The sequence below is a fragment of the Prionailurus viverrinus genome, chromosome X, assembly GCF_022837055.1.
Source record: "Prionailurus viverrinus isolate Anna chromosome X, UM_Priviv_1.0, whole genome shotgun sequence".
Classification (NCBI taxonomy): domain Eukaryota; kingdom Metazoa; phylum Chordata; class Mammalia; order Carnivora; family Felidae; genus Prionailurus; species Prionailurus viverrinus.
Genome location: NC_062579.1, coordinates 58,301,021 through 58,326,436, shown reverse-complemented (window position 1 = coordinate 58,326,436; position 25,416 = coordinate 58,301,021). Strand labels below are relative to the sequence as shown.

The 25,416-nt window shown below is 36.4% G+C and overlaps 1 protein-coding gene across 1 annotated transcript; it reads left to right on the top strand.

The window, feature by feature from the left end:
- Window positions 1-1,649: 1,649 nt before the first annotated feature.
- LOC125157393 (charged multivesicular body protein 1b-2-like) lies at window positions 1,650-25,416 on the top strand (the record flags this gene model as incomplete). Its single annotated transcript, XM_047844068.1, has 6 exons — window positions 1,650-1,748; window positions 8,911-9,057; window positions 9,652-9,720; window positions 9,798-9,886; window positions 17,072-17,198; window positions 24,016-25,416. Coding segments are annotated over 5 exons (432 nt in total), but the record flags the coding sequence as incomplete, so codon positions are not given.

Here is a 25,416-nt window from a genome sequence, read left to right as displayed (position 1 = left end):
AAGAAACCCTATTTATAAAAGGAACTATAACTTTCTCAGCTAGCTGAAATTAATCTTACTTATAAATGTGAAGTATATTTTACATTAAAATTACCCACAAATTCATACACATGTACGTACTTTCTTAATTCCAGGGTTATCTGCTAATGAAAAATACTCAGGGTAGCCACTTCATCCCTATCATTATCCATAAAGGAAGTGTTAAATTAGAACCATAAAAACATTGAGAGATGAATAAGGTTGCTTACTTGATGTTTTAGCTTTGGTAAATAAAACAATCAAATAATTCCTATTTACTGATAGTGATATAATCAATCAAAAAATAATTCCTTTAAACTATATGGTGTATGTGTACCTTTAAAAAAATTCTACATCTTTTTTGTAGATGTCCTGAAGAAATACAGAATCAAGATTAAAAAAATGTATTTTACCTTTTTCTAAAGAACAGGGTCACCTGGGTGGCTCAGTCGGTTGGGCGTCTGACTTCGGCTCAGGTCATGATCTCATGATTTGTGAGTTTGAGCCCCCCATTGGGCTCTGTACTGACAGCTCAGAGCCTGGAGCCTGCTTGGGGTTCTGTGTCTCATTCTCTTTCTGCCCCTCCCCCACTTGTGCTCTGTCTCTCTCTCTGTCTCTCAAAAATAAATAAATGTAAAAAAAGAAATTAAAGAGCAGAAAACACATAGAATCTTTCTAAGTAGGAATTTAATCTACACAAACCAGTTGTTTTGAAATAATCCACATTGATTTGTCATATTAATGTGCATATACTTCATATTTGGTTTTTTTTGGGTGTGTCATGAAAATAAAAGATTTATAGTATTGCTTATTGGGATCTTGTTGAACAGAGTACTTTTCTTTCCATCGTATTTTTTTCTTTTTTAATTTAGAGTTTTTAATCTTAAAATAGTTTTAGGCTATTTTTCAAAAGAAATTGCAAAAATAACAAAGTTCCTATATACCAGTTACCAAGCTTCTCCTAATGTTAACATCTTATATAACCATAGTATAAACAAGAGGAAAAAATCACGACAATATTAACTAACTAAACTATAGATCTTACTTGGATTTCACCAATTTTTCCACTAATGTTCTTTTTTCTGTTTTAGGATCCAATCCAGGATTCCATATTATACTTAGTCAGTATGTCTCCTTAGTCTTCTCTACTCTATGACATTTCTTCAGCATTTTATGAATGTGACATTTGAAGAGTACACTGGTCACTTACATCATGGAATGTTTCTCAGTTCAGAATTACCTGATGTTTTCTCTTGAGTACATTGAGAGTATGTTTCGGCAACAACATAATAATGCCACCATAGAGGTGATGGTGTACCTTCTCAGTTTATCATTTCAGAAGATAAATAATGTTGAAATATCTAATTACTGGTGATGTTATCCTTGGAAAGGTGGTGTCTGACAGGCTTCTCTACCATAAAGTTGCTATTATATCTTTCTTGCCATATCATTAAGTTTTTTAATAGAAAACAAATGTGAAAGACATAAAAAATATTCAGTTTCTGCACTTTGTAATTAGTTGGTTTAAATAACATAATTTTATCTGATAATTTTTATGATTTTAATATCTTGTTTGCAGGTAGTTAGGCTGGGAAATCAACTTTTTTGAATAGCCTTAATATGTATTATCAAAACATCTATTTAACTTGAAGTTTGCTGCAAAAGAACTTAATAGGAATGCCAAGAAATGTGATAAAGAAGGAAAGACTGAAAAGACCAAGATTAAAAAGGCAAGTCATTTTTACATTTTTCCTTTTTTTAAACTCATGAAGTGGTCACAGTCATGTGAGAGTACTTGAATCATTTTATTTTATATTGAGGAAAGATTACCAGCCTTAGCATTCTAAACCAAATTCTATTTACGTAATTATTTACTATCCAACAGTAAGAAATAAAAAGTAACCATTATTATTTATATGTGCAAGTATGCCTCACAAGACAGAGTGTAACTGTTCAGTTACCTATAGCTGAAGACTATCCTTTGGTTTGTAGCCAAAACTACTCTTACTGAGAAGTATAAAGCCTATATGCAAGAATAATCTTTATATAGCATTAATGCTAAATATCTAAAATAGCATTAATTTATATAGAAATAATAATCTTTACATAGCATTAATGTATGTTTGGTTTATGTATTGTGTATTTGCTAGGAAAATTTATAGGACTCAGCATATAGTTGTGCTCATGGCTGTGATGTATTACCCTAAAAGGATACAACCCAAAATCAATAAAGGGAAAAGGCATATGGGGCAAAGTCTGGAGGAATCTGGGCTCAAGCTTTCAAGAATTCTCTCTAGTGGAGTCACACAGGACAAGTTTAATTCTTCTATCAACAAAGTGTGACAACATGTGTGTAATTTTCTCTGCCAGGAAGGAGAGTTTTCCTGTGCCTAGAAGTCTAACACTTTTTTTTTTAATTTTTAACGTTTATTTATTATTGAGAGACAGAGAATGAGCAGGGGAGGGGCAGAGAGAGAGGGAGACACAGAATCTGAAGCAGGCTCCAGGCTCTGAGCTGCCAGCACAGAGCCCGACATGGGGCCTGAACTCACAAACCGCCGCACAAACCGCGAGATCATGACCTAAGCCAAAGTTGGACGCTTAACCAACTGAGCCACCCAGGTGCCCCTAGAAGTCTAACACTTTTATTAGTAGTCTTGGGTCATTCTCTGCCTAGCACACACCAAAATGTTAGTTTTCCAGAAGGATATCCAGTGTTTGACATAAACCACACTGTATGTACAGTTTAGATAGAGCAAGCCACTCTTAACCGTTCTGGGAATGATGTGAAGCCACCTCAAATCCAAGTTCTTAGGTGCCAGCCAAGTGCCAAGCTTGCAATTAGACCTGTCCAAGGATAGCATTTTCAGGTTTTCTATGTTAACTCTTTTATGCACATGTGTATTTATATATTTTAAAATATTTAAATGCCTTAGACATTTATTTTTAATTTTTTTAACTTTATTTTTTTTTATTTTAAGAGGGAGAGTGAGAGAATATAAGCAGAGGAGGGCAAGAGAGAGAATCCTAAGCAGGCTCCGCTTTGACAGAGTGGATCCCAATGTGGGGCTCGAACTCATGAACCCTGAGATCATGACCTTAGCCAAAGCCAAGAGCCAGACACTTAACTGACTGAGCCACCCAGGCACCCCATTGTTTTAGATATTTAGATCTTTAGTAATAGCATATATTCAAGCCGTAAATTGAGTCACTTTATGTATTTTTTATGCTCTTTTTAAAAAATGTTTATTATTTTAGAGAGAGAGAGAGAGGCAGGCAGGAGCAGAGAGAGAGGGAGACACAGAATCTGAAGCAGACTCCAGGCTCCAAAATGTCAGCAGAGAGCCTAATGCAAGGCTTGAACCCACCGAGTGTGAGATCATGACCTGAGCTGAAGTCAGACACTTAACTGACTGAGCTATCCCGGTACCTATTTATACTATTAATAGAGACAACTTTTAAGGGAAGAAAACTTTCAGAAAAGAAGATGGAAGTAATTAAGCTGAGTTAGAAGAAAAAGTAAATTTAAAATTGAAATATTAGGATTATCCTTTTCTAAAAACATAAGCCCAACAACTACAGGAAAAAGAAAGCATGTCTCTGGAGGCAAGGGAAATAAAAGCAAAAATGAACTTTTGGGACCTCATTAAGATAAAAAGCTTCTGCACAGCAAAGGAAATAATCAACAAAACTGAAAGGTAACCGACAGAAGGGGAGAAGATATTTGAAAATGACATATCTGATAAAGGGTTAGTATCCAAAATCTATAAAGAACTTATGAAGCTCAATAACCAAAAAAATAAATAATCCAGTGAAGAAATGGGCAGGAGATATGAATAGATGCTTTCCCAAAGAAGACATCCAGATGGCTAACAAACACATGAAAAGATTATCAATATCACTCATCATCAGAGAAATACAAATCAAAATCAGAAGGAGGTACCACCTCACACCTGTCAGAATGGCTAAAATTAACTCAGGAAACAACATATATTGGTGAGGATGTGGAGAAAGGGGAACACTTTTACGCTGTTGGTGGGAATGTAAACTGGTGCAGCCACCCTGGAAAACAGTATGGAGGTTCCTCAAAAAAATTTAAAAAGCTACCCCATGACCCAGCAATTACACTAGGAATTTATCTAAAGGATACAGGAGTGCTGATTTGAAGGGGCATGTGCACCCCAATGTTTATAGCTGCACTATTGACAATAGCCACAGTATGGAAAGAGCCCAAATGTCCATTGACTGATGAATGGATAAAGAAGATGTGGTATGTATATATACAATGGAGTATTACTCGGTGATGAAAAAGAATGAAATCTTGCCATTTGCAACAATATGGATGGAACTAAAGGGTATTATGCTAAGTGAAATAAATCAGAGAAAAATAAATATCCTGTGATTTCACTTGTGTGTGGAATTTAAGAAACAAAACAGATGTATATAGGGGAAGGGAAGAAAAAATAAGATAAACACTGAGGGAGGCAAACCATAAAAGACTATTTGTTTTTAAGTGTTTGTTTATTTTTAGAGAGAGAGCAAGAGAGCACATGTGGGGGAGGGTCAGACAGGGAGACAGAAACCAAGGGGGATCTGAGCTTTCAGTTCAGAACCTGACACGGGACTTGAACTCATGAACTGTGAGTTCATGACCTGAGCCGAAATCAAGAGTCAGATGCTTAACTGACTGAGCCACCCAGGTGTCCCAAGAGACTCTTAAGTACAGAGAACAAACTGAGGGTTGCTGGAGGGGAGGTGGTTGGGGTAATGGGCTAAATAGGTGATGGGCATTAAGGAGGCCACTTGTTGGGATAACCACTGGGTGTTATATGTAAGTGATGAATCACTAAATTCTACTCCTGAAACCAGTACTATACTGTATGTTAACTAACTTGAACTTAAATGAATAAATAATTAATTAATTTAAGAAATGAAAGCATGAAAAGAAATTTAGTTTGATATTTTTGTATATTAAAAACAAAAATGAGTTTTGAAGTTTCAGATCTCACACAAACACAGCAGTATTAAAATATGCAAATTCACAACAAAGTCCAGAACCAACTGTTTTCACTGCTGAATTATACCAAACATTTAAGAAACAATCCCAATCCGTCTCAAATTCTTCCAAAGAATAGAAGAAGCGGGAACACTTCAGACTCATTTTACAAAGCCAGCATTACCCTGATACCAAAACCAGACAAGGAAACTATAAGAAATAAAATTACTGGCCAATCTCCCTGATGAACATACGTGCAAAAATCCTCAACAAAATATTAAAACACCACATTTCATAATACATGAAACATTTTTTTTTAATTTTAGAGAGCATAAACAAGGGAGAGGGTCAGAGGGAGAGTGAGAGAGAACCTTAAGCAGGCTCCACACTCCACACAGAGCCCAACGTGAGGCTCGATCCCACAACCCTTGGATCATGACCTGAGCTGAAATCAAGAGTAAAATGGTCAACTGACTGAGCCACCCAGGTGCCCCAAGGATCCTGTGCCCATTTTTAAATGAGATTTTTTCTGTTTGTTATTCAGTTGCATGAGTTCTTTATATATTTTGGATATTAAAACCTTACCAGATACACAATTTGCAAATATTTTTCTCCCATTCTATAGGTTGCCTTTTCATTTTGTTAATGTTTCCTTTGCTGTGAAAACCTTTTTAGTTTGATGTAGTTACACTCATTTATTTTTGCTTTTCTTGCCTTTGGCTTTAGTGTCAAATCCAAAAAATTAATACCAAGACCAATGTCAAGGAGCATATTGCCTATGCTTTCTTATGTTCAGGTCTTCAATCCGTTTTGACATTTGTTGTGTATGGTGTGACAGCAATCCAATCTCATTCTTTTGCATGTGAATGTCCAGTTTTTCCAGTACTATTTATTAAAGAGACTGTCCTTTCCTCATTGTATATTTTTGGGTCCTTTGTCATAAATTAATTTACTATATGTGCATGGATTTATTTCTGGATCTCCTTATTCTGTTCCATTGATTTATATGTCTGTTTTTATACCAGTACCAAATTTCTGATTACTACAGCTTGGTGATATAGTTTGAAGTCAAGAAGCATGATGTCTCCATCTTAGTTCTTCTTTTTTCAAGTTTGCTCTGGCTATTTGGGGTCTTTTGTGTTTTCATATGAATTTCAGGATTGTTTGTTCTGGTTAAAATGCCAATGGAATTATGATAGGGATTGAACCAAATATATAGATTGCTTTGGGTCATATGTACATTTAAAAATATTATTCCAATCCATGAGCATAGAATATCTTTCCCTTAATTTGTGTCTCTTTCAATTTAACAAAGTCTTATAGCTGTCGGTATACAGGTCTTGAACTTCCTTGGTTAAATGTATTCTTAGGTATTTTATTATTTTTGATGCAACTGTAAATGGGAATGTTTTCTTCATTTCTTTTCCTAATAGTTCATTAGAAGTATGTGAAAACACAATTTTTGTATGTTGGTTTTTATCCTGCAAATTTACTGAATTCATTTATTTTAACAGTTTTTTGGTGGTATCTTTAAGGTTTTCTCTATGTAACATCATGCCACCTACAAATAGAGATAGTTTTACTTCTTCCTTTCTGATTTCAATGCCTTTCATTTCTTTGTCTTGCCTCATTGATCTGGGTAGGACTTGCCACAGTATGTTGAATAGAAGTGATGATAGTGGGCATCCTTGTCTTGTTCCTGAACTTAAAGGAAAAGCTTTCAACTTTTCACCATTGAGGGTAATGTTAGCTGTGGGTTTTTCATATGTGGCATTCATTACATTGAGGTATAGTGTTTCTGTATCTACTTTGTTGAGAATTGTTACAAATGGATGCTGAATTCTGTCAAATTCCAATTTCATGTCTATTGAGATATTATGATTTTTAGACTTCATTTGGTTAATGTGTTGTATCATATTATTTGATTTGTGTGTTGAACCATCGTTGCATCCCTGGAATAAATCCCATTTGATCATAGTGTATTATACTTGTAATGTATTGTTGATGGGCACCTTTCTTGACTTATTTCACTTGGCATAATGCCCTCAAAGTACACCATGATCCCAGGAGTGTGGGATCAAGCCCTGCGTTGGGCTCTGCAAGGAGCATGGTGCCTGCTTGAGATTCTCTCTCTCTCTCTCTCTCTCTCTCTCTCCCTCCCCCTTTGTCCCTCTCCCCTTCTTGTACTCTCTGTCTAAAAAAATTTAAACATTAAAAATTAAAAAAATAAAAAATGGGCACAGGATCCAAATAGACATTTTTTTCCCCAAAGAACACATACATATGTCCAAGAGACACATGAAAAGGTTCTCAGCATCACTCATCATCATGGAAATGCAAATAAAAACCACAGTAAATTATCAAGTCACACCTATTAGAATGACTATTAACAAAAAGACAAGAAGAAAACAGGTGTAGGAAAGGATGTGGAGAAAAGTGAAACCTGTACAATGTTGGTAGAAATGTAAATTGGTGCAGCCACTGTTGAAAACAAAATGGAGTTTCCTCAAGTAATTAAAAAACCCTGCCATATGACCCAGGAATTCTACTTCTGGGTATTTATCCAAAGGAAATAAAACCACTAAGTCAAAAAGATATCTTTACCCTAATGTTCATTGCAGCATTATTTACAATAGCCAAGACATGAAAACAACCTGTGCCCATTGATGGATGAATGGGAAAAGAAAATGTAGAATGCATGTACAATGGAATCTTATTCAGCCACAAAGAAAGAAGGAAGTCCTGCCATTTTCCACAACATGGATGTACTTTGAGGTCATTAAAACTTAGCAGTGAAATAAGTCAGAGAAAAGCAAATACTATATAATCTCACTTATGTTTATGTGGAATCTTAAAAAAAATGCTCATATATACAGAGAACAGATTGGTGATTGCCAGAAGTGGGATGTTGGGAGGGGGGTAGGCAAAATGGGGAAGGTGGTGAAAAGGTACAAAATTTTGGTTATAAAATAAGTCCTAGAGATGTAATGCACACCATGGTGCCTATAGTTAATAATACTGTATTGTATATTTGAAAGTTCTTAAGAGAGTAGATCTTACATGTTCTCATTGCAAGAAAAAAATGTGTAGCTGTGTGGTTATGGATGTTAACTAGTAAAAAAAAAAACTTGGAAAGTGTGTGAGATTGCATATACTAGTATATCACATTGGTGTTTATATTATTGAAGAATTAGAAACAAACTAAATACCCAGCAATCATGGATATTAACTGATCCGTGTTCTCAAACTTCAGTCACTTCTGTATCTTCTCTGTTTTGCTCTATTGGAAGACCACGTGAACTATTTCATATTTTTCTATAAATTTACATTTAACTTTAGCCCTGGCCAAAGCTATTATAGCAAGAAAAGTGTGAATCCATAATTAAAATGAAGATACTTACGTGTGTTTTACATCTAAAATCATTTTATGTATTATGAGGAGCATAGGAAAGCCCTGTTTAATGGTACATACAACACAGCATTCAGAAATGATGATGCAGTTATGTATTTAATTAAGCTGTTTTTATTTTTCAAAATACTGGGTAAAAACACAGTATACACATGTACTTTTGTAGTAAAGTTATATTGTAATATATTATTTACTTGGAATACTATATGCTATAATAATGGTGGCTCAATGATGTAATTATGGGCAAATTTTTAAACTTCATTCTAATTTCCTAACCTATTAATCATGTTTTCTAATTATAATTTAAAAAGTAAAGTATAAATTATTTTATTTCTTAAAAAATAATTATAAAAGCTCTTAAATAATGTTAAAATAGGTTAATTGGGGAAACTTTTTAAAATGGCTGTACTTTTGCTCCCTTTCTTTGCCAATATTTACTCTTGCTCTTTGTCTTTGCCACTATTTAATTTTGCTCTGTTTAAAACAGGCCATTCAGAGAGGCAATATAGAAGTTGCAAGAATACATGCTGAAGATGCAATCCTCCAGAGGAACCAAGCAATTAATTTTTTGAGAATGAGTGCTAGAGTTGATGCTGTGGCAGCCAGAGTTCAAATTGCAGTAACAATGGGCAAGGTAAGGCTTAATATTTGTAAATAATAGGAACTATTGACTTACGTTCAATGTGTATTTTGAGTTGTCAGATAGCTACATCTATTAGAGCGTGCTGATAAAGGCCTTCATGGTCAGGAGAGACATAGTCAAAGCGGTTAGTGAGGAAAATGATTTTGAAAGTGGCTTTTAAAAACTAAGGTCTAGGGGCGCCTGGGTGGCGTAGTCGGTTAAGCGTCCGACTTCAGCCAGGTCACGATCTCGCGGTCCGTGAGTTTGAGCCCCGCGTCAGGCTCTGGGCTGATGGCTCAGAGCCTGGAGCCTGTTTCCGTTTCTGTGTCTCCCTCTCTCTCTGCCCCTCGCCCGTTCATGCTCTGTCTCTCTCTCTCTGTCCCAAAAATAAATAAACGTTGAAAAACTAAGGTCTAATTAATTGTCTTCCAATGAAGAGTCAATAAAAGATGGTCAGTGCCAGACAAGAAATACATATTGTATTTTTACTGTTAAGGAAAGGGTAGAAAAATTTCATAAGTTGATCTGTAAGTAATATATTTAAAAGACTGAATAAATTTTGAGACCACTTATAGGATGCTCAATCTTTTTTTACACTCCCAATAGGTAACTAAGTCTATGGCAGGTGTAGTCAAGTCTATTGATGGTACATTGAGGAGTATGAATCTTGAAAAGGTAAAAAAAAATCATTTGATGTTAAGATAGCATCTTTTCAGTGTAAGTTTTTCTTATGACCATATTTCTATTTACAGATTTCTGCCCTGATGGACAAATTTGAACACCAGTTTGAAACACTTTATGTTCAAACACAACAAATGGAAGACACAATGAGTAGCACCAGGTAAGAAGACTTTCCCTACTTCGGATAACTTTTTAAAATAACCCAACATAAAAATATAAAGGCTTTTGAGCCTAAATCATCTCCAGAATGTGCGCTAAACATAGTGTCTCCCCAAAATGTAAGTAAGAAAAGTACGCTCTGCTCCAGATTCCTGAGGACATGTTGGAAGATGACATCCCTTATCCTGTTTTGAAATTCTAAGAATTATATTAGATCAGCTGTCTCAAAAGTATAGGACTTGATTCTACCTTGCTTCCAGTGGTATTTTTTGGTGAAGGCATTGCATTAGAGGCTCATTGAGGCTAGTGGGTATTAGGTATTATCCTAATCCTCAGCTAATTAATCTTATTGCAAATACTCTTCTGCTTCCTTATGTACTTTTTTGGAGTGTTATTTGTGCACAAGTCACAGGTGACCAAATAATAAATTGCAAGATCAATTATTTGTCATAAAGCCAGGATATTTTCAAAACCTGCAACTTAGAGATGTGCTACAAAAAAATTAAAATTTGAAACTAGTTTCCGTGTAACACGAGCAAGCAACAAAGTTTTGTGAAATTTAAATATCCATATAGAAAATTTATTTCATTATCCCTTTTTTTTTTTTTTTTTGATCCCAGCACCTATCACATAGTCAATCAAACGAACAAAGAACTTGTTACCATTACTTCGTTTGCTAACATGGAAACAATATTAAAAATCTAGTAAATTTAGGGGTACCTGGTTGGCTCAGTCAGTTAAGCATTCGACTTCGGCTCAGGTCATGATCTCGAGGTCCATGAGTTCAAGTCCCGCATCGGGCTCTGTGCATACAGCTCGGAGCCTGGAGCCTGCTTCAGATTTGTATCTCCCTCTCTCTCTGCCCCTCCCGCGCTCATGCTCTGTCTGTCAAAAATAAGTAAACATAAAAAAAAATTTAAAATCTTGTAAATTTACAAGACATATTAGGAAGAAATCAACAACCATCCATCAAAATTTTATTCTATATAACTCTTTTCACAGAGGTAAATAATAAGAGAACATGCCTATATTTAGGTTTTAGAGTTAAGAAAAAGAAAGAATTCGTGTGTATATGTTATAGTGAGTATATATTTAGACATTTTATATGTCTAAAGCCTTGTTCCCCCAAGTGTGGTTCAAGAATTAGGAACATCTGTATCATCTGGGACCTCTTTAGGAATGTAGAAATTCAGACCCTATCCACAGATGTATTGAATCAGAATTAGTTTAACAAGATTCTCAGTGATTTTTATGCACCAAGTTTTGGAAGCACTGTCCTAGAGTTTCTGATTCTTATTCAAGTTCCTTGAGTTGATCTGCAGATGAGTTTATGATCAGTCAAGTTTAGGAAACACAAGTGAATTGGAAAAATGACTTGAAAGTCAGGACACTTGGATTTCTGATCCCTATTCTACCACTAATTAACTTTGGGACCTTAAGATAGATACTCAGTACCTTGGGCTTCAGTTTCCTTAGCTATAAAATGTAGGGGTTGGATATGATGATATATAAATGCCTTTTAGCTCTAAAAAATCTTGAGATTCATTCACCCAACATTTGCTAAGCACCTTCACCTGCTTCAGGTACTGTGCTAGGTACTGGGGACATTCAAATATATACAAAACATTCTTCATAAAAACTCAACCAAAACTTACAAAAGAAATAGAGATATGATGGAATACACTTAGTTGCCCAAATTCTCATACCATGCTAATGAGTAGTTACAATTTAAATTGGCATAACCACTTTGGAAAGCAATTTAGTAATATCTACAGTCTGCTCTTGACATAGCAGAGTGATCCTATTAAAACAGGTCAGATCATGTCATTCTTATGTTCAAAACCTTCCCGTTGCTCCACATCTGATTCAAATTAAAAGCCAAATTCCTTGCAATGGCCTATAATACCCTATGGGATCTGCCTCACCCCCTTTTTCTGACCTTAGCTTCTACTGGATCTGCCTCACCCCCTTTTTCTGAACTTATCTTCTATTACTGCTTATTACTCTACTTAGGACTTGGCTTCCTTGTTATTTCCCAAACACACCAAGTACATTTTTGTCTAAAATCCATTTCATGTGCCAGTCTGAATGTTTTTCCTCCATCTTGTAGATATCCTCATTGCCCACTCTCCTTTCAGTTCTTTATTCTGATGTCATTTTTTTTGATGTCTTTCCTGATCATCCTACTTAAAAGTGCATCAACAGCATACCCACATGCTCTGTACTCCCTATCTGCCATCCCTGCTTTATTTTTCACCATAGTACATATCACCTTTCTAATATACCATATTGATGCATTAAAAAGCAGCAACTGGCATAAAATATAGGTGCTCAATTAGTATTTCTTTTTTTTAAATGGTAAAGATTATTTATTTGAAACAAAAATTAAATTTTTCACTTGTAAAATTCTTTTTTATTGATTATTGTATTTTTATTTTTATTTCTTAAATTTATTGTTAAGTTAGCGGGCGGACATTGTAGTCTTGGCTTCAGTAGATTCGTGTGATTCATCACTTACATACAACAAACACCCAGTGCTCACCCAACAAGTTCCTCAATGCCCATCACCCATTTTCCCCACCCCAACCCCCCATCCCCATCAACCATCAATTCCCTGTATTTAAGAGTCTCTTATGATTTACCTCCCTCTCTGTGTTTATCTTACTTTTCCTTCCCTTCCCCTACGGTCATCTGTTACATTTCTCAAATTCCACATATGAGTGAAATCATATTATATCTGTCTTTCTCTGACTGACTTCTCTTACCATAATGCCCTTCAGTTCCATCCACGTTGTTGCAAGTGGCGAGATTTCATTGTTTTTCATCGCTGAGTAGTATTCCATTATGTATATATACCACATCTTCTTTATCCATTCATCATAGATGGACATTTGGGCACTTTCCATGATTTGGCTATTGTTGATAGTGCTGCTATAAACATTGGAGTATATGTGCCCCTTCAAATCAGCACTCCTGAATCCTTTGGATAAATTCCTAGTAGTGCTATTGCTGGGTCATAAGGTAATTCTATTTTTAATTTTTTGAGGAACATCCACACTGTTTTCTAGAATAGCCACACCAGTTTTCATTTCCACCAATAGTGCAAGAGGGCTCCCCTTTCTCCACATCCTCACCAACATCTGATGTTTCCTGAGTTGTTATTGTGGACATTCTGACAGGTGTGAGGTGGTATCTCATTGTGGTTTTGATTTATATTTCCCTAATGATGAGCAATGTTGAGCATCTTTTCATTTTTTGTTTGCCATCTGGATGTCTTCTTTGGGAAAGTGTCTATTCATGTCTTCCACCCATTTCTTCACAGGGTTATTTGCTTTTTGTGTGTTGAGTTTGGTAAATTCTTTATAGATTTTTGATACTAACCCTTTATCCGATATGTCATTTGTAAATATCTTCTCCCATGCCGTTGGTTTTGTTGATTGTTTCCTTCACTGTACAGAGCTTTTTATCTTGATGAGGTCCCAATAGTTCATTTTTGCTTTTATTTTCCTTGCCTCTGGAGATTTGTCTAGTAAGAAGTTGCTGCCACTGAGGTCATAGAGTTTGCTGCCTGTTTTTTCTTATAGGATTTTGGTGGTTTCTCACATTTAGGTTTTTCATCTATTTTGAATTTATTTTTGTGTATGGTGTGAGAAAGTGGTACAGTTTCATTCTTCTGCATGTTGCTGTCTAGGTCTCCCAGCACCATTTGCTGAAGAGATTGTCTTTTTTTTCCATTGGATACTATTTCCTTCTTGATTGAAGATTAGTTGGCCATATATTTGTGGGTCCAGTTCTGGATTCTATATTCTATTCCATTGGTCTTATGTGTCTGTTTTTGTGCCAGTACCATACTATCTTGATGATTACAGCTTTGTAATACAGGTTAAAGTCCAAGATTATGATTCCTCCATCTTGGGTTTTCATTTTCCACATTACTTTGGCTTTTCAGTGTCTTTTGTGGTTCCATGCAAATTTTAGGATTGTTTGTTCTATTTCTGTGAAAAATACTGGTGCTATTTTGATTAGGATTGCACCAAATGTATAGATTGCTTTGGATAGTATCAAAAATTTTAATGATGTTTGTTCTTCTCATCCATGCACATGGAATGTTTTTTCATTTCTTTGTATCTTCTTCAGTTTCTTTTACAAGCTTTCTATAGTTTTGAGCATACAGATCTTTTACCTATTTGGTTAGCTTTATTCCTAGGTATTTTATGGTTTTTGGTACAGTTGTAAATGGGATTGATCCCATGATATCTCTTTCTGTTGCTTCATTATTGGTGTTTAGAAATGCAACAGATTTCTGTACATTGATTCTATATCCTGCAACTTTGCTAAATTCATGTATCAGTTCTAACAGCTTTTTGGTGGAGTCTTCCAGATTTTCCACATAGAGTATCATGTCATCTGCAAAAAGTCAAAGTTTGACTTCTTTGCCAATTTAGATGCCTTTTATTTCATTTTGTTGTCTGATTGCTGAGGCCAGGACTTCAAACACTATGTTAAACAGCAGTGGTGAGAGTGGACATCTCTATCGTGTTCCTGATCTCAAGGGGAAAGCTCTCAGTTTCTCCTCATTGAGGATGATATTAGGTGTGGGCTTTTCATATATGGCTTTTATGATGTGAAGGTATGTTCCTTATATCCTGACTTTCTTGAGGGTTTTTATTAAGAAAGGTGCTGTATTTTGTCAAATGCTTTTTCTGCATCTATTGACAGGATCACATGGTTCTTATCCTTTCTTCTATTAATGTGATGTATCATGTTGTTTTATTTGCAAATATGGGACTAGCCCTGCAGCCTGGGAATGAATCCCATTTGGCCATAGTGAATAATTCTTTTAATATGGTGTTGAATTAGATTTGCTAGTATCTTGTTGAGAATTTTTGCATCCATGTTCATCAGGGAGATTGGCTTGTGATTGTCCTTTTTAGTGGGGTCTTTGTGTGGTTTTAGAATCAAAGTAATGCTGGATTCATAGAATGAACTTGGCAGCTTTCCTTCCACTTCTGTTTTTTAGAACAGCTTCAGAAGAATAGGTATTAACTCTGCTTTAAATATCTTATAGAATTCTCCTGGGAAGCTATCTGGTCCAGGACTCTTATTTGTTGGGAGATTTTGGATAATCGATTCAATTTGTTTGCTCATTATGGGTTTGTTCAAATTTTACTTCTTCCCATTTGACTTTTTTTTATGTTTATTTTTGAGAAAGAGAAAGAGAGACAGAGCGTGAGCAAGGGAGGGGCACAGAGAGAGGGAGATACAGAATCCGAAGCCGACTCCAGGCTCTGAGCTGTCAGTACAGAGCCTGATGAAGGGCTTGAGCCCACAGACCACGAGAGCATGACCTGAGCCAAAGTCAGACACCTAACCAAGTCATCTAGGTGTCCCCATTTGAGTTTTGATAGTATGTGAGTGTCTAGGACTTTGTCCATTTCTTCCAAATTGTCCAGCTTGGTGTCATGAAATTTTTCATACTATTCTCTAATTGTATTTCTGTGTTATTGGTTGTGATTTCTCCTCTTTGATTCCTGGTTTGATTTATCTGTTTGGGTCCTCTTTTCTTTTTGAGAAATCTGGCTAAGGGTTTATAAGTTTTGTTTATTATTTCAAAAAACAAGCTCTTGGATTTGTTAATCTGTTCTTTTTTTATGGATTCTGTATTGTTTATTTCTGCTCTACTCTTTATTATTTCCCTTCTTCTGCTGGCTTTGGGCTGTCTTTGCTGCTGCCTTTCTAATTCCTTTAGGTGTGAGTTTAGGTTATATATTTGGTTCCTTTCTTGCTTCTTGAGATAGGCCTGAACTGCAATGTATTTTTCTCTTAGGACTGCCTTTTTCTGCATCCCAAAGGGTTTGGACTATTGTGTTTTCATTTTCATTTCCTTCCATATATTTTTTTAAACTTCTTCCTTAATATCCTATTTTGACCCATTCATTTGTTAGTAGGATGTTCTCTAATCTCCCTCTTTAACCTCTTTAACCATTTTCAAAGCCATTGGCTGGAAAAATAAGAGAAAATCAGCATTTCCATGAGTTTTTGCCACCAGTGGGGCTCAAAGACTGGAATTTGGGAGGTCTGAGGGCCCATCTGCGATACAGTTGTGAGGGTGCAGCCCTGCTCCTGGGGAGAAGACAGTCAAGCATCTCCAGGGCAAATAGCACAACCTGCAGATTGCTTGGGGAACTGGAAAGGAGACTATTCCCTCTTCTTGCAGTACATCTATGAGAAGTGTCATTGCCTCTAGGGACAAGGGAGTCAGTGGGTGCCATTTCACTCCCCTGCCCCTCAGCATAGGCTCACAGACACTTGCTAAGTGCAGTTAACCTAGACACAGGCTGTTTATCCTGCTTTGCTTCAAATCCCATGCCTCTCTGGCATGTATGCCCTTCTGGATCTAACCTGTATCACTCCCAGCATGGCTAGACCCTCTCCAAGAAGATCAGCACAGGTTTCTGGAACACCAGGTCCCTTAAGTTTGGCATTTTGAAAGTCAGCATGCTTCGCTATGATACAGCCCAAAGCCCTAGTGCACTATGCTGCACTAGGTAGGCAAGCAACCTGGAGACAGTGTGAAAACAGCAATTGAAAAACACAGGATACACAAAGGAAAATTATTCGCTATTCTGGGAGGGCTTCCCTGAGAGCAGCAAGCACAGATTCCCATCTCTGCAGGTAAAGGAGCTGGCTGATGCCATTTCCCTTCCCCACTTCCTCAGCACAAACCAATTTCAGTAAATAGCAAAGCACTGTAAAATCGCTGCCTAACCTGCTTACACCAAGTCCTGCCACCTGCAGTCTGCTGATACTGCTTTTCTTAGGCAGATGTTCCTAAGGATGAACAGAACAGGCATCTTCCCCAGAAGACCAGCAAAATCCCCTCACTCTCATACCATACAGCCTACTGACTGTACATTTCTGCAGTGCTTCAGTTCTAGTGGAAATAACATCAAGTCTCATTTATCAAGCTGACCAGAGCACACCTAGTTAAAACTCATCACACTCTGGCCAAGGTGTAAACGCTGTCCACTGTAGGCAAGAAGAGCCTCTACAGACAACTGGCTTGAGGGATAGAGCACCTGAAACACAGCATCAGTTTGCACACAGCACATACCACAGACACATGCTGAAATGCCAGGCCCTGGACATTATATGACCTGACCTCTTCTAAATACCTTCTTCACAGGAGCAGGAAACATAACAGGCTTTTCTAACACAGAAGGAGTCAGAGACATAGACAAAATGCTGAGGTGGAAGAATTCATCCCCCCAAAAAACAAGAAAAGGTCACAGCCAGAGATTTAATCAAAACAGGTAAGTAATATGCCTCATGTATAATTTAAACCAACAATCATAAAGATACTTTCTGGGCTTGAGAAAAGAATGGAAGACGTCAGAAAGACCCTAACTGTAGAGATGAAAGAAGTAAAAAAAAAAAAAAAAAACAGGCAGAAATGCAAAATGTTCAATCTGAGATTCAAAACCGTGTGAATGTAATGACCACAAGGATGGAAGAAGCAGAAGAATGAATAAGTGATATACACGATAGAAGGGCGCCTGGGTGGCTCGGTTAGTTAAGCATCCGACTTCAGCTCATGTCACGATCTCGTGGTTTGTGAGTTCAAGCCCCATATCAGGCTCTGTGTTGACAGCTCAGAGCCTGAAGCATGCTTCTGATTCTGTGTCTCCCTCTCTCTGTGCCCCTCCCCTAGTCATTCTCATTCATTCATTCATTCTCTCTCTCAAAAATATTTTTAAAAAGTGATGTAGGATATAGAATTATAGAAAATAATGAAGATGAACAAAAGGGATAAAAAAGAGTGATGGATCATGAGAGTAAACTTAGAAAACTCAGTGACTCCATAAAATGTAATAACATTCATATCACAGTAGTCTCGGAAGAAGAAGAGAGAACTTAAGGGAGCAAAAGGTTTAGTTGTTGAAATAATAGCTTACAACTTAACTAATATGCGAAAGGAAACAGACATCCAAATCCAGGAGGCACAGAGAATTCCCATAAAAATCAACAAATGCAGACCAACACAAACACATATTGCAATTAAGTTTGCAATATATAGTGATAAAAAATTCCTAAAAGCAAGATAGAGGAAGTTCCTAACATACAGGGGAAGACCCCTTAGGTTAACAGCAAATCTCCTACAGAAACTTGACAAGCTAGGAGTGAGTGGCATGATATATTCAATGTGTTGAATGGGGGAAAATCTGCAGCCAGCGTTACTTTATCCAGCTAGGCCATCATTCAGAATAGAAGGAGAGATGAAGCATTTCCCAGATAAACAAATACTAAAGAAGTTCATGAACACTAAACCAACCCTGCAAGAAATATTAAAGGGTCCTCTTTGAATAGGAAGGAAAGATCAAAAATGACAAAAGACTAGAAAGGAACAGAGAGAATTTCCAGAAACAATGACAAAACAAGTAATAAAATGGCAATAAATACATACCTATCCGTAATAACTCTGAATGTAAATGGACTAAATGCTCCAATAGAAAGACTTTGGGTGTCAGAATGGATAGAAAAACAAGACCCATCTATTTGCTGCCTACAAGAGACTCACTTTAGACCTAAAGATATCTGCATCTTGAAAGTGAGGGGATGGAGACCTATTTACCATGCTAATGGATGTCAAAAGAAAGCTAGAGTAGGTATACTTTTATCAGACAAATGAGATGTTAAACCAAACACTGTAAGAAGAGATGAAGGGTATTGTATCATAATAAAGGGGACTATCTAGCAAGAAGACCTAACAATTGTAAATATTTATGCCCCCAGCATGAAACACCCAAATATATAAAACAATAACAAACATAAAGGTACTCATTGATAAAAATACAATAATAGTAGGGGACTTTAACACCTCACTTACATAGATCATCTAAGGATAAAATCAAGAAAACAAAAGCTTTCAGTGACACTCTGGACCAGATGGACTTAACAAATATATTCAGAATATTTCGTCCTAAAGCAGCAGAATACACATTCTTTTCAAGTGCACATGGGACATTCTCCAGAATATATCACATACTAGCTCACAAATCAGGCCTCAACAAATACAAAAGTTTGAGGTCATACCATACATATTTTCTGCCCACAACTCTATGAAATTTGAAGTAAACCATTAAAAAATTTTGGTAAGACCACAAATACATGGAAGATAAACAACATGCTACTGAAGAATGGACTAATCAGTAAATTAAAGAAGATTTATAAAAATGGAAGCAAATGGAAATGAAAACACAATGGTCCAAACCTTTGGGATGTAATAAAATGGTAATAAGAGGAAAGTATATAGTAATACAGGCCTATCTCAAGAAGCAAGAAAATTCTCAACCTCACACCTAAAGGAGCTAGAAAAAGAATGACAAATGAGGCCTAAAGACAGCAGAAGTGAAATAATAAAATTAGAGCAGAAATAAATGACATAGACGCTAAAAAACAATAGAAGAGATCAATGAAACCAACAGTTGCTTCTTTTAAAATATTAATGACAAACCCACAGCGACATTTATCAAAAAGAAACAGAAAGGACCCAAGTAAGTAAAGTTACAAATGAGATGGGAGAAATAACCAAAACCACAGAAATACAATTATAAGAAAATGTTATGAAAAATTATATGCAACCAGAACAGACAACCTAGAAGAAATGGATAAATTCCTAGAAACATATAAGCTACCAAAACTGAAACAGGAAGAAATAGAAAATTTGAAGAGACCAATAGCCTGCAAAGAAATTAAATCAGTAATCAAAAATCGCCCAACAAACAAAAGCCCAGGGCCAGATGGCTACACAGGGGAATTCTACCAAACATTTAAGGAAGAGTTAATACATATTCTTCTCAAATTACTCCAAAAAAAAAAAAAAAAAAGAAATAGAAGGAAAACTTCAAAACTCGTTCTATGAAGCCAGCATTACCCTTATTCCAAAACCAAAGACTCCACTAAAAAAGCATTATGGGACAATATCCCTGATGAACATTGATGCAGAAATTCTCAATAAGATACTAGCAAATCAAATCCAGCAGTACATTAAAACAATCATTCACCATGATCAAGTGGAATTTATTCTTGGGCTGCAAGGTGTTTCAATATTCACAAATCAATCCGTGAGATGTACCACATTAATAAAAGAAAGGATATGAACTATACAATAGATGCAAAAAATGCATTTGACAAAGTACAACACTCATTCTTGATAAAAACCCTCAAAAAAGTTGGGAAAGATGAGACATACCTCAGTGTCATAAAGGCCATATACAAAAAGCTCAGAGCTAATATCCTCAATGAGGAAAAACTGAGACCTTTTCCTCTATGGTCAGGAACAACACAGGAATGTCCACTCTCACCACGATTATGTATGACAGTATTAGAAGTCCTAGGCTTAGCAATCAGACAACAAAAAGGTATCCAAATAAAGGAAGAAATCAAACTTTTACTTATTGCATATGACATGAAATCATCTATATAGAAAACCCAAAAGACCACCAAAAAGTTGTTCAAACTGATACATGAATTCAGTAAAGTATCAGGATATAAAGTCAATGTACAGAAATCTGTTGCATTTCTCTACGCCAATAATGAAGCAGCAAAATGAGAAATCAAGGAATCAATACCATCTACAATTGCACTAAAAACCATAAGATGCTGAGGAATCATCCAAAGAGGTAAAAGATCTCTACTCTGGAAACTAAAACACTGATGATACAAATTGAAGAGGAAACAAAGAAATGGAAAGACATTCCATGCCCATGGATTGGAAGAATATTGTTAAAATGTTTATACTATCCAAAGCAGTCAACACATTTATTGCAATCCCTATGAAAATACCACCGGCAGTTTTCACAGAGCTAGAACAAACAATATTGACATTTGTATGGAACCACAAAAGACGCCAAACAGCCAACACAATTTTGAAAAAGCAAAGCAAAGCTGGAGGCATCGCAAACGTGGACATCAAGTTATATTACAAAGCTGTAGTGATCAAGACAGTATGGTACTGGAAAAAAAAACCAGACATAGATCAATGGAAATGAATAGAAAACCTAGAAATGTACCCACAAATTTATGGTGAACTAATCTTCAGCAAAGGAAAAAATATCCAATGGGGAAAAGAGTTTCTTTTTTAAAAAAATTTTTTATGTTTATTCATTTTTAAAAGAGAGCACACGCAGGGGTGGGGCGGAGAGAGAGGGGGACACAGAATCCAAAGCAGGATCCAGGCTCTGAGCTGTCAGCAACAGAGCCCAACATGGGACTTGAACTCACGAACTGCAAGATCATGACCTGAGCCAAAGTCAGATGTTCAACCGACTGAGCCACCCAGGTGCCCCGGAAAAAGAGTTTCTTTAACAAATGGTGTTGGGAAAACTGGACAATAACATGGAAAAGAATGAAACTGGACCACTTTCTCACATCATGTGCAAAAATAAATTCAAAATGGATGAATTACTTAAATATGAGGCAGGGAAATCATCAAAACCCTAGAGGAGAACACAGCCAGTAACCTCTATGACATTGGCTGTAGCAAGTTCTTACTAGATAGATCTCCTGAGGCAAAGGAACCAAAAGAAAAAATAAACTATTTGAACTTCATCAAGATGAACAGCTTCAGCATATCAAAGGAAACAATGAAAAAACTATAAGGCAACCTTTGGAATGTGAGAAGATATTTGACATTGACATATCTGATAGAAAAACTTGTAAAACCCAACACCCAGAAAACAAATAATATAGTTAATAAATAGGCTGAAGACATGTATACACATTTCTTCAAAGGAATGTTACAGATGGCTAACAGACACATGAAAAGATACTCAACATCACTCATCATTAGGAAAATGCAAATCAAAGCTACAATGAGATATCACCTTACACCTGTCAGAATGGCTAAAATTAACAACCAGGAAACAACAGAGGTTGGCAAGGATGAAGAGAAAAGGGAACCCTCTTACACTGTTCCTGGGATGCAAAATAGTGAAGCCACTCTGGAAAACAGTATGAAGTTTCCTCAAAAAGTTAGAACTACCCTACAACCTAGCAATGGCACTACTAGGTATTTACCCAAGAGATACAAAAGTACTGATTCAAAGTGATACATGCATCCAGATATTTAGAGCAGCATTATCAACCCTAGCCAAATTATGGAAGGAGTCCAAATGCCCATCAACTGATGAATGGATAAAGATGTGGTATATATACAATGGAATATTACTCATCCATAAAAAAAAAATCTTGTGTTTTGCAATGTTGTGGATGTAGTTAGGGAGTGTCATGCTAAGTGAAATGTCAGACATAGACAAATACTGTATGATTTCACTCATTTGTAGTATTTAGAAACAAAACAGATGAACATAGGGGGAAATAAAAATAAGAGTGACAGACCAGAAAGTGGATTCTCAACTGTTGAGAACAAACTGAGGGTTACTGGAGGAGAGGTGGGCAGTTTCATGCTCTAAATCGGTGCTGGTTAGTACGGGGGAGGGCATTTGTTGTGATGAATGCTGGCTGTTTTATGTAGGTGCTGAATAGCTAAATTCTTCACCTGAAGGTAATATACTATGTTAACTTATTTGAATTTAAATAAAAACTTGAAAAAAGAAAAAAAAAGACAGGTAAATTGGGCTAGAACAGAGCTTAAGAAACTGATTCACTGCATTAAAGAGAGCTACATTACTCAGATTAAAATTATAAGTGAACATCATTGCTGATATTTTTCACATAACCTCATAGTTGAAGGCTTTATAATTTTAACATTATTGAGAGAACTAAATTATTTTGTGAAGTAATTTAGCTCCCTCTGGTGGTAAAAAATATATTTTTTTAAACTTTCTTTTAAAAATTGTAGACCAGGTCACTGAGTGGCTCAGTTGGTTAAGAATCTGACTTTGGCTCAAATCATGATCTCACGGTTTGTGGGTTCAAGCCCCTCTTTGGGCCCTGTGCTGACAGGTCAGAGCCTGGAGCCTGCTTCGGATTCTTTGTCTCTCTGCCCCTCTCTCTCTGCCCCTCCCTCACTCAGGCTGTCTCTCTTCTCAGAAATAAACAAACATTAAAAAAATTGTAGACTAGTTCTGCTGCTGCTGCTGCTTCTGCTTCTTCTGCTGCTCAGCTTCAGCTTCTAGTGCTTCTTCTGTTTCTGCTTCTGTTGCTTCTTCCACTGTGCTTTTTACTGTTGCTGCTGTTGCTTCTGCCACTGCTGCTGCTGATTCTCCTGCTCCTGCCCCTCCTGATCCTCCTGCTGCTGCTGCTGCTTCTGCTTCTGCTGTTGCTGCTGCTGCTTCTCATGCTCTTTATCCTGCTCCTTCTGCTGCTGCTGCTGCTGCTGCTGCTGCTGCTTCTGATGCTTCTTCTGCTGGTTCTGCTGTTGCTGTTGCTGCTGCTCGTTCTGCTTCTGCTGCTTCTCATGCTCCTTCTGCTCCTTCTGCTGCTGCTGCTGCTTCTGTTTATGGTGTTTCTTCTGCTTCTGCTGCTGTTTCTTCTGCTACTGCTGCTTCTTCTGCTGCTGCTGCTTCTGCTCCTCCTCCTGCTCCTCTCCCAGTCCCTTCCTTTTCAACTTAGTTGACATACAGTATAGTCTTGGCTTCAGGAGTAGAACCCAGTGATTCATCTTTTATATATGATACCCAGTGCTCATCCCTAAAAGTGCCCTCCTTAATGCCCATCATCCATTTAACCCACCCCCACAATCCTCAGTTCTCTGCATTTAAGAGTCTCTTATAGTTTGATTCCCTGTTTTTATCTTATTTTTCCTTCCCTTCCCCTGTTCATTTGTTGAATTTCTCAGATTCCACATATGAGTGAAATCATATGGTATCTGTCTTTCTCTGATTTCTTTTGCTTATCCAAATACCCTCTAGTTCCATCTACATTGTTGCAAAGCAGTGCTATCAACAAAAGCCAAATTATGGAAAGAGCCCAAGTGTCCATCAACTGATGAATGGATAAAGAAGATGTGGTGTGTGCGTGCATGCATGTGTGTGTGTGTATAATGGAATACTACTCAGCGGTAAAAATGAATTTTTGTCATTTGCAGTTCTTTTTTTAAAGCAAAATCATAAAAACCATGTAAAATGCGATACCATTAAAATACAAGTTCTCATTTTCTTATTCCAGAACCAAGTGGCTATGCTGCTTCAAGAAATGGCAGATGAAGCTGGGTAAGAAATTATTCGAGTGCTTTTGGATAATGTTGATTTAATATCTTTGGGTCTAAAATTATATAATGCAAATAAAGATATTTGTCTTTATGAGAAATAGAGTTAGATTTTTGACCCTAGAATTTATTGTTGGAAGATCCTTTGAAGCAGTCATCCAACATTTTTCCATGCTCATAAAATGTGGCTCTGCTTAGATCATCCTAATACCTTCTTAACAATCTCTGGAGATGCATTCATTTAGTTGTTGATAAGAAATGGAGGAAGGTAACTGAGGAGGGCAGGAGTTTTTAAACATTTCCTCAATACCTTCAGTATCTTCTGTGTTCAACATGTATCAAATGTTTGGATTTTTTAAACTAGATCTTCCAAAACAATTTTGCTGGGATTGGGCCATTAAGTTTTAAGCCCAGTTTGAGTCCTGAAATCTGAGAAATATGTGCAAAATATTCAAGGGGTTCAAAAGATGTCAACATTACATCATTGCAGATGGTCTTTTTTAAAAATGTAAATGACACCCTTTCTGGTACTGCTATTAGAAATAGAGTTTGTGTTAACGGGATGTTTATTTCAGGTCCTTCATGTTTGAGGGGAATAAGTTGATCATGATAATATCTATGCTATAGAAGTCATGTTATATCATTAGTCTCTGGTATATTGTTTACTTCAAGAAAACATTGTATTAAAGAATAAAAATACATTTTTCAAACACATAGAGTAAAACTGGGTAATACTAAATTTTATACTTTATCATCAAAGGTAGAGTAATAGATTGAAATATAGTTTATGTACTCTATTATTTTCTCCTGGGAAGAGAAGATTTGAAGACAGGTGGAAAATTTAATTGATGAATATTATTCTAGTGTCTAATGCCTGATTAATATGAACAATTAAGTTTATCGGCTCCTTATATCACTAATGAATCTTTAGTAAAATTAAAACACAGGTTAGTAAATCAGGTTTGCAGTATTTGAGAAAAGAGCTGGGGGTTAGGTAGTACAGTATTTGGCTTTGTTAGTGTCCTGATGCAGCCCACATATTGACAGGCAGGTAGCAGGAATGGTGACTTTTGTTAAGTATTATAAAAGATACCAAGGTATTGAGTATCAGAAGACTCCATCTTAGTAGTATGAGGCTAAGGACTTGTTTCTGTTCCTACCAAAGACTAAATAAGAAGATTGGGCTTGAAAATACAGCAAGAGAGGTATTGTAAAAGGGACATTGCCACATTATAGCTTTCCTGACCTTCAGTGGAAAACCAAGTTTAACAGACAACTTTTTGATAAGATTTAGAGAAGGATTTCTCAACCTCAACACTATTGACATTTTGGGCTAAATGTTCTGTGAATTTGTAGGATGT